The sequence below is a fragment of the Anser brachyrhynchus genome, assembly GCF_964034855.1.
Source record: "Anser brachyrhynchus genome assembly, chromosome: 3".
Classification (NCBI taxonomy): Eukaryota; Metazoa; Chordata; class Aves; order Anseriformes; family Anatidae; genus Anser; species Anser brachyrhynchus.
The window spans coordinates 60,386,597-60,400,814 of record NC_137696.1 but is presented as its reverse complement, the minus strand read 5'-3'; the positions used below and the strand labels follow the sequence as shown (position 1 = coordinate 60,400,814).

The window sequence follows — 14,218 nt, the reverse complement described above, 5'->3', positions numbered from 1 at the left end:
GAGGTAGGTCCAGCTTAGCTATGGACCTACCTTTCTCAGAAGGACAAGAAATGAAAACTCAACTTTCTGTATGGAAACACATCCAAGCACGGAACTGGGGCCTCTCAGCCAGGTCTGCCCAAGGGACGGGAGGGATTCACAGGGGAGCCTCAAAAGCAGGGTGCTGTAAGAGAGGGGCCTTCCCTCAGCTCCGCTGCTCGGGTGCACAGCCAAGGGCCCGGCCGCAAGGCCCCAGGCTGGCAGCACGGGACAGCGATGTGACAAGGAAGGAGTGGTGCTGGAGGCGTGTGGGGCCCATAGTTGTCTCCATGGCTGTGTGGGGTGGGAAGGGTGCAGCTGCGGTCTCTGCGAGGCTGGCGGTGCTCCTGGGGTGGGGAATGGCTGGTGTGAACTCGCCATCCTTGTCCCAGCCTCCGTGATGGGCCGGCAGGGGACACTACCAGGGAGACCTGCAGGAATGAGCTGAGGTCGGGAAGAGCCACCACCGAGTCACACACGTCCTGGCAGCCACAAGCTTGCACCTAGGATTATGTGGACGCCCCTGCATTGTGCTGCCTGATGCTTTCCACAGCACTTGAAAAAAGGCCCACAAGCTCATGGAAGTTTGCCATTCTCGCTCCAGATCTTTAACCTACATTGGTTTTGCAACGAATGCACTGTAGCATCTCCGGGGAGTAATTTGTGTAAACATTTTAAAAGGAACATTTTTTTTTTAATGCTGACACACTGCTAAGGTGGCTACTTGATTACAAACTGTGAAAATGACTGCGTTAGGCTGCGCTCACAAATCACAGTGTACTGACCAAATTGCCCTGTGCTTATCTGTGCCAGGTCTGCAGCACGACAATATTTCCTCTCTCTTTTAAATGTCAAAGTATGATTTGGGGGGTTGTTATTTAAACACACTGACCTGCACAATAACTAGAAGTACTTTATTTAAATCTGTCTTGAGCTGGGACTAGCCTTAAGCGCTTATAATCTGTCATACTTTGACACCAAATGGATTATTATAATGAGAGTAATTCAGGAGTGAGACCTGCAAATGCTTTCTCCCTGGAGAATTGACACGTAAACATGTGCATGCAGATACATATGCTCTTTTGTTATGGATTTTCCTTCTTGCTGTATTATGAGCTTCCTTGGAGAACTGACACCGTTTCTGTCACTGGGGGATATGGGAGAACTGGAGGAGGGAGAAGAGAGCAAGGGAATATAAAAAGCAATGTTGCTTGCTTTGCTCTGACTGGAAGTTCATCAGTGAGTCATCACTGTTACCAAAGGCCAACACACACGAAATCTGAATACTGTCTCGAAAAGCTATAAAAAGGCATTAAAGGCAATTCCCATGTAAATAAAACAAACAAATTCAAAATACCACATATGAAGGCTAAGTATCTTCCTCTCTCGTTAGCTGCTACTATAAATGTACTAACCTGGATTTCCATTTCCTCCCTTTGTTCAGCAGGGAAGCTCACCACTTGCAATAACAAAGTTTTAGAAAAGCAGCCATGAAAGCTGGTGATGTAACAGGTGTTAGCTCTGCCATGAGGCTTTTGATGAAATCCATTTTTCAGGTTAGAAGGAGAAAGAGAATTTTATACTTATGTGTGTGCATGCGTGAAAAGGGAGGCCAAGGCTCTGAAATGCACATGACACTGACAAAACACCATGAAACAAAAATGAAAAATCATACAGATTTGTACTCTGTGTGTGTGTGTGTCTGTCTGCTGACACCTGGTACACAGAACGAAAGCCAGACTATTCTGCACAATGACAAGGCCTAAAAGGCAATGCTAAAAACGGGGAATAATTTTCTAGCATCATAATTATATGACAGTGCACATCACCTTGTAATCCACTGCATGCAATCTGACCAAGTAAACTGCCTGTTCCTTGGTTTGACTGATCTAAAGATTATTACATAGCATACTTTTTTGGAAGAATAACAGAAATAGCTTTTCTAAATATACTCCTTTTCTTCTGATTATGCAAATATTTTTGCCTTTAGCATCATCATTATTATTTATATTTCACTAAGAAACAGCCAAGGAGGGAGAAAAAATAAAAAATTAGTTGCTCCTATCAGACTGATTTGAAGCTTAGTCCCTCAGAAAAGCAGCCACAAAACCTTATGTTTGTTTATGTGCTATTATCATCACATTAAAGATTTTTGCAGCGAAAACATCTGCCTGACAGGCTACCTTTCTTGATACTTATTTAAAGCCCAATAAAACGTAACATAAGAGTGTTACACCGCATCAAACACTGGAAGAGCAACAGAAGAGGCATATGTAATTCATGAATATTGATGCTAATAACAATACAGCTACACAACATTTGTACTGCTGAATGCAAGTTAAAATCAGAATAAATGTCTCTCTCCCATTTTACAGATAACAAAAACTGAGGAAGAAATCCAAGATTAGTAATGGTCTAAAATACAGCCAGAAGAATAATAAAGTAGTTGAATACAATGAGGAAAACAGCACAAGCCCGCAGAAACAAATCCTTAACTTCATTTGATCCTGCTGATATAACGGTGTGTGACTGAAAGACATGAAGGATATTTAGTGAAATACAGTAGTATTTTTTTTTTATAGAGCTCCTTCTGTGTTAATTAGAGTCTTTTTGGTCTGAATTTCACAGTGACTGCAGCATTTGGTCGCCAGTCTTCAAACCCCCAGGGATTCCCTGAAATGCCTTTATTAAACAGCATTCTTACACTTTCAGCAAGACCTCCACACTTGAGTTTATTTGTATAAGAACAAAGTCCTCTGTAGTCATTGCAACCTCTGCTAGATAAATGCAATATAATTCTGTGTGACAGAAAACACAGGACTACTGCAAAGCAGGCCCAGTCAAATACCTTGTAATCCCATCGAAGCTCTGCTCTTAGTGACCCCTGCCTACCTGCCTGACAACGTGGATTTAAACTGCAGCTCTCAAGGCAGCTGCTTGCACCTGTCCCCTTCCGACAGAATGTCTCTGCACTAAAAGGAGATGCATTTCTTAGCCCAAGTGTGTGATGGGTGAAAGAGGGATGCTGTACAGCAAGCAGAAGCATGCAGAAACTGTGTTTCTAGCAAAAAATAAAAATAAAAAAAAAGCCTTCTACGCATGATGCAGCCAAGCTGAATCAGAATGCCATGAAGGGTGATTTAGCCTGGTGTGACTTGATATCAAAGTGAGGAATGACTCATATGACTCTCTCACTATGTACCTTCTATTTTTGTGCACGTTTATAAATAGCTTTATTAAGAAGTCGGAAGGCCCTATGAACTCCCTCCCAGAATGATGACTTGAAAGTGGGTAAGAGTCTGTTCCCAGTACACTCATAGCTAGGAGGTCACCAAAGCGAGGTGCTAAAAAGCTGCAGGAAGCTAAGGACACACTGTGTATTTCATCGATTCAGGCTCCTCTGGTGTGGCACCACCTCCGAGAGGCTTGACTCCCGTGCTCCCTGCTCTTTCATCTTGGGATGCGATTCTCTTGCTGCCTCTCACCTCATCCTTGCAATGCTCAGTCATATTCTCGCACTGCTTTTGAGCACCACTCAGCTCCACTGAGCTCACTGTGCTGGCAACCAGCTGAAAATCTAATAAAATCCTGATCATTTCATGCCAGCTCCTCAATGTATCTTTTCATAGTAAATGTCATCTGGCTGACAGCACGCTGAACACAACTGTGCATGTGCAGCAGCATGGAGAGGAAGTTCTCCAAAGGGATTTCCCAGCAGACACATTTTCACTTACCTATCTTTGCCCAATAGCCTGGAGCTATTACATGTTTATCAATATTATTACTACCACTACTACCATCAGTCTCAGCATTTTGGCACTCCAGACAGTTTCACAACAGCAGTGTGGTGCATATGTCAACATAGTTTCAGCTGGCTCTTTTCTTCATCTTTGGCTCAGAAGATGCCTGAAACCTACTGTGACGACTGCAACAGGTATTTAATGTGTTAGTAAAAGTGGTGGCTCTCTTAAAAAAAAACACAAAAAAGAACAAGAAGAAAGAATAAAACAACCTACCTTACTGCTGTTAACTGTTTAATATGATTCTTACAAAGTTACTTATATGGCAAGTTTGAACCGATGCTCCCCAGCCGAACCCTATTACTGAAGTGAAGGGCTCTTCCTATTCATATTTCCCAAGGTAGCACTGCTAAAAATTATTTAACGTTCTTTCAATGATCACCACTGTAAAACAGCGTAAAACCTTAACATCACTGTAAAACCTGAAACCCGCCTACCATTTTTTATGTCTCTCGCTTTCTGTCGCAAAAACCCTAGACTGTTCAGTCACAGCCTTGTACTTGCAGAATATATGTGCCAAATCACACATGGCAGTCATGGCATTAGCTTTCTTCATGAGTCCCATTAAACAGATGGCTATTCTCCTGTTCTCTTCTGACTAGTTCAGTGATTTTAACTAGTAGATCGTCTGGCTAGAAGACAAAAAGACAAACAAAGTGAAAATCTGGTTTCCTCACCTGAAGCATTTCTTGCCAACCAAAGAATGAGCATTCGACCTAAAGTTTTCCTGTATTCTTTACTTTTTTGTAAAAAATAATTAATGAAGTACTCCATTCTTAATACCCTGAAGATCATATTTTGAAGTACAGAATTTCTACGTAACACCTGATTCAGAGGCAAAATGTTAATAAACTACAGAGCCCTACACTGCTATTTTGATTCAAAACAGTGCTTCTATAGAGAACAACAGCTCTCCTAAATAACCAAATCAAGCCAAAAATAATCCTTACACAATAATAATCAAATTAGAATAGTCTCTGAGATGACTGAAAATTCTCATTCATGATTCTGAAAATCACCCTTCCTTCCCAACATACTCCCACTTTCACAATTTACGAATTGTTACTTTCCAAAGGAGGGAAGGAGTAGGACTCTTGAGGTCTGTGGTTAATCTCTAATGGCATGAACAGCATACAGCAGTCTACTTGATTGATGAGTAACCAAACTAGAAAAAAACGTCTCCCCAAATCACTGGTTGCCTGCATGAGCTCTGCAGTATGGTGACATTCAGGGCTCCAAAATGATGGATTTACCTTTTAGCGAAACAAAATTCCAGATAAAAACATATTTCTCTCAGTCTCCCACAAGAAATGTCTTTGGTTGGCTCAGCACGTAAAGTTTCTCCCCAACCTTACACAATTTTATCAGCAATTTTGAGCTGGTCTACAAAATGCATCTCCATTAAAAAAAAAAATCACAAAAGAGTGTTTCCAGCCTCCCCTTTGCTATAGTAAATGCATACAAGCTCAGTTGTGCTTCAACCCTCCTAATAAATTGCAGAAACAATCCAAGTACGGTTCTGCTTTGAAAAGCAAAGCATGAGGAAAGGAAGTGCCCTTTCAAAAAAAAGAAAATAAAAAACACATAGCTTGATCTAAATGGCTGTTTCTCGTGAAGATGGAAGAAGCATGGACCTAGGAATTACAGTTACAGGAATCATTGATATTTGGACTTCAAATCACAAACTTGGCACAGAGGGAAAATATTCCACCCCTTGCTGCAGCCACCCTCAGGTGGAGCAAGCGCAGGAGCTACCCTCAGCTCACAGCAATGCCATACAGTCACTTAGGCCAAGAAGCAATAGTGCTTCATCCAATTACACTATACAGGGACCTTTTTTATTTTATTTTGGAAGCCAAAACGAAGCTTCACTGACTGGAATTTACTGCTTGGATATTCAAACAGTGCTACCAGAAAGCAAAGTAGGGCTTATTTCAGTGAAATCTGTCAGGATCCCTGAAGAGATTTTTGGAGGGGTGGGAAGGGGGGCAAACAACCGGACACCTTGAGGCTTGAGAACTGGGAATGGGCTGAATTTGAACAGGAGTGATTCCTTCCCAGTAACTGCATATGAATGCTAACTAAAAGACTGGGCAGAAAGAGCCTTTTCTGCCAGGGGCTTATTTCAAAGACAACAGATAACGCACCCCAGCGCTGGCTCCAATTATGGCTCCCAGTCCTATCTTAGCCTCGTTTACTTTGGGGATTTCACAGTGGGCAGCCTTTCATCTAGAAGAAGCCTGGTTTGAATAAGCAAAGAAACTTGAATGAGTACTTAACCTTCCTGCACTCCAGCGCACTTCCCAGCAGAGAACAGCACCTCCAAGCTTAAGAGGAAAAGGAAAAACAATGGAAAATACATGCTCTCTCCAGGGATTAAAGACATGAAGTTTTATTGTAGCACTTCAAGTCTTCCTGCTACATAACTACAGCTTTTTAAAATCACAATTAGAATTTTAAACTCAAAGTTTCAAGATCAAAAAGGCTAGACTGGAAAATACTGCATAGAAATTGACAGGATCTAGGATGTTAAACACCTGAAAGAGTTCTGTTTTTTATTTATATTATTCTTTTTTAAAAATTTATTTGCAATTTTCGCCTTGATCTTTTTCCTTCTGACATTTTAATGCACCGTGTCCATTACTATATTTCCTCACCAGTACCTTCTAGTCCATCAGCAGTGCTGCATTACCCTGCCGTTGGAGAAAATAATATGGAAAAAGTGCTTTGCTGGCACCAGCGACATGGAGTATGAATTATACATACATAGCAGCAGAGAAACGCTGATGGAAGGTTAGTCTGTGTATGTGTGCGAGCGTGCGTGTGCATATATACACACACAGGCTATAAAGAAGACATATAGAATACATGTTTTTATCTCATTTACGCTAATTTTAACTGTCTCTCTGCACAACAGAAACCCTCTAATATCATTGCAGCTTTTTTAGATCAGTTTGAGGACTAAATACAAACTTATCTATATTATTTTCAGCTCACCACGATGAGGCCGTAGTATGTACTCTCACTGTCCTGAACAAGTACTGGGAGCCAGTCATGGGCTCCCAGTATGGCTATGGGCTTAATTATCTATTAACTATGGACAACACAGTATGCCTTTTCATTAGAAAGGAAAAATGTCTGTTACTTATGATGATAAAACAAATATTTTAAGATTTCATTTTATAAAGAGATGGATGTAAAACCTATTCGTATACAACTGCACACATTCCTCACGGGTAAGTCCAAAAGCAACTATATATTTTTTTTCCTCAGGTTGTGGGATCTCTGCACACGGGGTTCTCCCCAAAGTTTTGAGGCTGTTGGCCTTGGAGTCCTTTTTATACTGAAGCTGAAGGAACTTGTCAAAGATCTACACAAAGGGTAAGGATGATGGCAGTGGGCAGGTTGCTGCACTAGATTCTTCTGCCACTCTCTTTGCCTCCTCCCTCCCCAAGTAAATAAGTAGCAAGAACTAACATCTATAGGTAATCTGTCCTTCCAGTGTCCTTACACAAAATGCAGAGAGTAATCCTAGAAAGGCAGCACACGTAGCAGGTTTTTCTCTGTCCTTTAAATTGTGGCTACCCTTCTCCATATAATCTATAACCCATCTATAATGGACTAGATTGTCACTCTCGTCAAGTGTCCCCCAACACTTTACTTATCTCTTAATACACTTAATACCAAATTCTAGCATAGAATAGAAAGTTTTGAGTTCTGTGACTGAAGGGCAGATTGATCAGCTAGTATGATCCTGCAGCCCTTGTTTTCCCTGAATTTGGGGGAACAACTCAAGTCAGAGCCAGCCCCGTGGCTCCATGAAGCCTTACTTAGTGGTAGTAGACTCTAAGGGCCTCTGTATTCCTGAGGACTTATCTTGTCAAGCTTCCAGTGAACTAAAAATCTGGAAGTTAAAAAATCTACTTCTCTACAGCTGGACAGGAAATTCAGAGTTTTTATGTTTTAGAATCACGGAAAGCACACACATATATGTATCGTCTATGATTACTCACCTTTTGTAATGCACTTTGCTCAAATTATGGTGAGCAGTTTAGGCAGAACCACGTTTTAAAGTGCCTAAAAATATGTCAAAGCAATGCAACACCATATATTACTACAGAGACTGAACACCATCTCTCAGGTGGCATAGGGAACGGTGAACAATAATGTAAATATCCATCTTAGATTTAGCAACCCGATCACCAGGATTTAAAATGGCCAGAGGTTGCAAATTGCTAAGCTGGATCCCAATTCCTTTCTTTAATAAACTACTATGTCTAAATTGTCTTCTCTAAAATCAATGAAATTGAATTCTAAATTCATTCAATCTATATTAAAAAAAATTGCTTTAATTTACAAAATTGGAACATGCAATCTCAAGAAGCATATTAAAATAGAATTCACTGAGTTCAAAAACACTGCATTCAAAGACAGGATTGCTGCTCTTGTAGGCACATCAAAACTCATTTTAAAGTAATTAGTTCAGGTATTGATAACTGTAGTTGTACCAGCAAAAGGCTCACTTATCCATCTAGTAGGATGTGTACTTTACTGCCAGCTAGTACAGACTTAAGTCTTCCTAAGGCCACGCTGCTAACAATGTTATAAGATGGCTATTTCACAACCATTTTCTTTTTATTTCCATATACCCCAGTCACATCTTCAACTGTTAAGACATACTCAGAATGACACTCCCTGCTGGCAGAAACGTACTGAACATGATGTTGACAAGCACGTAGCTCCAAAAATGTCTATTGACTTCAGTTGTCAAACTAACAATCAATTCTCTAACGTCTGTACTGCGCATTTACTGTTGCAGTAAACATAAAAGCTCACTGTGAACAAACAGTTCCCAGAAGTTTCAAGATGAGCATCCACGAACTGAGGAACTCATAACTGGCTAGAGTTTTGAGAAGATACTGGCTAAATTTGCTGCCTTTCACATCCCCACTAGCAGAGAAAATGCTATCTTGTTTGTTTAAAATGCTTGATTTTACTGAAGGATCACTGTGTTGCAGATCTGTACACACATAAATATTCATGTATCACTATAAATATGTCTATCGTTGCACGAACTATAGTGCCCTGAAAGATTTAATATTTTGAAACCATCTTGTCTTTAGAGGTCTCCACTGAGTTGCGACCTCCAACCAACCTCTGGTGTCCTGGCCAGCGCTAACAGAAGTTACCAAAAGTATTTGCTTGGAGTTCAGTGGATATATTAGGCCTTCAATGTACAGTCCTTATCAGTCAACAGGTGTGTTGCAAACAAGAAACAAAAAGGAAAACACAATTTTGCAGTTCCTTCACACTGTCTTCCTGAAAATAAGTAGAATTACAATACAGTGTATTAGAGAGTTACTTTGCGTAGCCTGTTGTAAACTGTTACCAAGACCAAGCTTAAACATCCTCGGCAGTGTGAAACCACAGATATTGCTGGTCCAACAAAGAGATCTCTGAAAGACTTCTCTTTCTTTTAGCCTGACACGTGAGATCTCATTTGGGAAATGCTGGCCTGGGTGCATGGGAGGATAGTACATTGTAAGATTTTAGGTTACAGGAAAGGTGTTCTGTAGCTGTAGGAAGCAATCCAAGCTTAATATAGAGCTGATCTCCTGGTGAGGTCAAAGGCTAACTCAAAGGGTGTAAGCCTACTATCTTCCACATCCACTGCTTCTACTTTCATATTTTTATCTTTCCTAAATAAGAGTAGTGGTCTGCACTGATGATGATACCTAGGTATAACCAGCTGACACTTAGATCTTGATCATCTAGCCCTTGTTAACTAACATTGATTTTCTGCCCCAGTGGAAGTGATTTCATTCTGATGCATGCCATTTAAATTCATTTTACACAGCTGCTTAATGTGGCTTGGCAAAGCAGAGGCAAACCAGCTTTCTATGTCTAAATGAGACTCCTGAGTTGGTAAAGGACAAATCCTGTGGATTAGCAGCTGAAGATAAATTTCTCTCCCCTATTGATATTTGGCTACTGATTCAACAAGTTGACCTTGAAGGGGATCACAACCAACTTGTACAGAAATACTGCTGTGTAACCATGACTCTGACACAACCATTTCATTTTCCCCTTAATTCCACATAGAGGGGTGTGTTTTGTGGTAACGAAAACCCAACAGTTTGTGAACTCCACAGCTGAATCTTATCAACTCAAGACATACAAAGAAAAAGGCTGGATATTATTCAAGCATTTTGGCATATAACAGTAGATGTCTTTTCAATTAGAGAAAATAGTATGGTGCAAGTTTTCTCCCATTTCACTGATTTCTGCCTTTTAAACAGAAGAACCAGTAGACTTCTGTTTTCATTTTTTGTTTTGCTTTTTACTTTTTCATGTGCACATATATGAATGATGTTATTAATGAAAAGAAAAAAAAACACAACACAAACAAAAGCAGCTATAGAAAACTGGTGATTGAAACTTGTTAATAACCATGAAGGCAGCAGTAATCTGCGTATTACAGATTTCCTACAGAGGTAATAAATGAAGTAATCTGATGGCAGGGAAGTCCATGAAACATGAATCTCAAGTGAAACTAGACAAGGTTGTGAGCAAGCAACAGGCTAGGAGCCAGTGTAGATACATTCTCCCTGTGCTTTAACTTATAATATGGTTACAGAAATCACAGTTGGAAGGACTTTGTTGAAAAAACAGTAGCTACATTTCAGGCAATGTTTTGGACCGAATACCTAATGCTCCTAAAAATCCTTTTAGCTACTGGCTGAAATTTTTCAAAGATGTTCACACTCAATTACAGTGTAATAAAACTTCAAAGAAATTTCAAAACTTCAAAATCCCATTAAGAAATCCTGTCATCACTTCTGCAGTAAATCACGTCAGAAAGGTATCACGCTTTGGGGGAGTGGCTCACTGCTGAGACCATAATGACAAAAACATTAACAAGTCAGGAGAATGACGTTGCACAGCCCTGCTGCGAGGCAAAAACATCACCAAAAGGGGAGAGAGATGATGCCTGGGTTGCAGGGAGGATGGGGAGAGAGGAGGGAACCCATTCTTTCTTAGTGATGAGCTTCTTCATTTCCCTCTCAGGCATGAAGGAAGCAAAGCGCCAAAAGCTATGCAGAATGTCTGTGAAAGAGAGGCATGCGCATTTTCACCATACTCTGACAGTGTTGTTAGTAAAAAGATAACAAAAAACTAAATCCCCTCTATAATGCAAGTATGTGTGTATCTTTCACATGGTTCTTATATTCCTTCATCTGCCAGATGGCATGTTCATAAACATTAAAAAAAAAAATGCCAAGGCCGCACAGCAAGTCCAGTTTGTATAGCTACCTACTAGTACTGACCAGGCTGGTGCATCACGGGAGCCTGAGCGTTGCCGTAGGTGGGGTGCTGTGAAGAAAACATGGGGCGTCCGCCAGCCCCAGCCTGGCTGGGATAAGCAGGCGACCTAATGTATGGTGGCCTAAAGCAGAACAAAAGAACAGCCTCTTTGGATTTGCTCGGTATCACAAATACGAATCACTGACAAGTACTTTCCTTCCATGTACAAGAGAAGGAGGACTTGCAGGAACAGCCAGAAGCCATTGCGCTTTCTCCCCTACAGATGACTTGAGACTGAGGGGTAAACAGCGTGCTAGCAACCTCGTGGCATCAGAGGGGGGGTGACAGGTTTTGCTCAATTTGCAGTTTATAAATGGCCCTATATATAGCCAGTATTTGCAATAGGTATTTGATGAGTGCATTTCCTCTACAGGTGCTGGATCACTGGAATGAGTGTTCTGTGATGAAAAGGCTCTGAAATGGTGCATTTTTGCCCAGGCAAAGCTAGAATCCAAAAGCAGTTCTACAAAACTGACCTGGGAGGAAGGTTTGAGAGATAGGAGCGGTGATCGGTTAATCTAGTTTTTGATCAAACACCACACACTATGCCCGAAGCGTAAACTGAATCACAACCAAATACCTTGTACTTATTACAAACCAAGTCTTGCTGCAAACACCAACAAATATGTCCTTTTCCTTTCATTATGTGGTTATAAAGAAAGTGTCCCTGCAGCTGCAGCGATGGCCCATTTATTCCTTCTTGCCTGACCTATCAGCTTACAGCCTAACCAGCCAGCCAGAAGCAGACTTCTGTAAATCTGACCAGACAGGTCTGTTAAAACACCCAACACAAGCAAGAGACTGCTGGTTCACAAATATCTGCAGAAGCATGGTCTATTTTAAAGGAGTGTGGTTCTGTCTCTCTGTAGAAGAACACGAAGTGCACTAAATTTACTGTTATTGTTTCAGAAGTTTGCTGTTGCTTATCACCAGAAGCCACCTGCCTTCCAAATTCACAAAGCAAGAAAGCAACAGATAGAGGGATACATTAACTTGCTGTTTTTGTTTCTACATTGTGTCTTGGAATCACAGCAACTCTCGTGTCCAGAAACACTGGTCTTGAATGATAAATACCTGTATGTGTGTATGTGTACATGTGTATGCATATGCATAAATGAATGCAAGATGCTTGATACGCACACACACATAAACTCGCTTAGCAGAACAGTAGAACCAGCTTTGTGTAATTCTCAAATGTAATGGAACTTCTCTTAACACACACAAAAAAAAAAAAGATAAATACAGCAGGAATTATTTCAGTCCAGGGAAATGTGGAAATTACTTCATCCGAAAATTTCCCAGAAAATATGATTTCACTGTAAGTATTCAGTCATCTTAATAACCATGGACAGAAAAACGCCTTTGCCAAAATCCACGCACAAATGGCAGCATGCAGTTATGCTGTCCAAAGGGGAGACAAGAAGCCAGACAGTGGCTCCAGCCTCCACAATCCTGAATTTGCAGGTTCTCTCTTACAGATGCATAGGTGGCAGTTATCAACTCCAGATAACTACACATTGATTTTATGCCTCCTTCTGCCTTTCCCCTCCAGCTGCTCCCCTCAGCATGCCTGCCTAGGAGCAAGAACATCCCGCAGAAGAGAACTGTCATCATGGCTGCCGCTCACAACGTGGGCAGTAAGCACAAGACTTGATGGGCAGCTTCATAAGCTTCCTTACTCCCTGGCAGGGGCAAGCTGCCAGGGACGTGCTGGCCCTCTCTCTACCAAAGATCAAACACACATATCCAGCTCGTGGGTTTCAAGTTGTACAGGGCTTGTTTTCAACTCCTAATGTCACCACAACCCTGTGGGTTTTCCTAAAGCCTACAGTGCCAAGAACCAAAATGGAAGTGGCTGTCATCTTCGTCATCACAGCTGCTTTTTAAGAGTGTAACTCAAATATCCAACGGCATGCTTTCCCCTTGCATTTAAAGAAAATATTCTTCCCACACACCATCTCCTCTCAGAGATAGGGGCACAGACAGAACATGTATAAATGCATATGCGTGCACCTCTACAGCACTGTTGCTTCAGAAATGATAAAGAAAAGCACTGCCACTCGTTTCAACTCCTTTCACCTGGTTGCATACCTGCTCTGAGCGGAGTTCGCAGCAGCCTGCATCACTGCAGCAGCTGCCTCCTGTGCCTTACGGTTCACAGTTGGCATGGGTGGGCCCATCCCGGGGCCTCCCTGCTGAGACATGCCAGGAGAATTGGGGGTCATACTGCTCATGTTTCCAGGAAATGGTCTGCTCTGCATCCCAGCTGATGGCATCCGTCCCAGGGGCATGGTACTACAAGGCTGGCTTGGCCCCTGTCCATGCATCTGACTGTTGGCATTTATACCCATGCCGGGTCCTGGGCCACTGTAGCTTGTGTTGGGCACGCCAGTGTATGTTGGTGGTCTGGAGTAGTTTCCTAAACAAAATGATAAAAAGAACAGAGAATAACATTAAGCTTTCGAGCAAATATTTCTGTTCAGGACATTAGCAGCTGCAGAAGTGACACATACGAACTGAAGGGAACCATGCAGGACCCAAGTCGGAGTGACTTTGTCGCCATGAGGACAGGCATGGAACAGGACAAGCTGCCCAAAGACGCTGTTCGGATTCCCCTGAGACCCATCTGGATAAAGTCCTGAGTAACCTGCTCTGATCTTACATCTGACCCCGATTAGAATACAAGATTGGCCTAGAAAATCTCCTGAGCACCTTTCCAACCTGAATTATCCTATGAACACCATTTCCACGTACCCTTAAACATTTTCTGCCTAATAAATGTCATGGGATAACAGCAAATACAGAAAAACATGGCCTCCAGAGGGTTAACAACACAGCACACAGTACAAAAACGCCTTGTGCAGTAGAGATACACGGCATGTAAGAAGTCCATTACAAAAGCTCAAAAGAGAGTCTTACTTTTGTAATTTCATGTCCTCATTCTTCACCTTCCTGCAATTTCTGCAACAGGCTATTCTCACTGGATCCTTGCTCCTAACCATTCCGTCCATTTGTGTCAGAGATGCTTTGGACTG

General features: G+C 41.6%; 1 protein-coding gene across 6 annotated transcripts in view; it reads right to left on the bottom strand.

The window, feature by feature from the left end:
* ARID1B (AT-rich interaction domain 1B) overlaps positions 1 to 14,218 on the bottom strand; it is a 326,453-nt gene that overhangs the window by 48,034 nt on the left and 264,201 nt on the right. For all 6 annotated transcript variants that reach the window (XM_080585917.1, XM_080585915.1, XM_080585913.1 and 3 more), the window contains one exon: positions 13,275 to 13,602. In XM_080585917.1, coding sequence (XP_080442043.1) covers positions 13,275 to 13,602 — 328 coding nt within the window. The remainder of the gene's footprint in view (positions 1 to 13,274; positions 13,603 to 14,218) is intronic.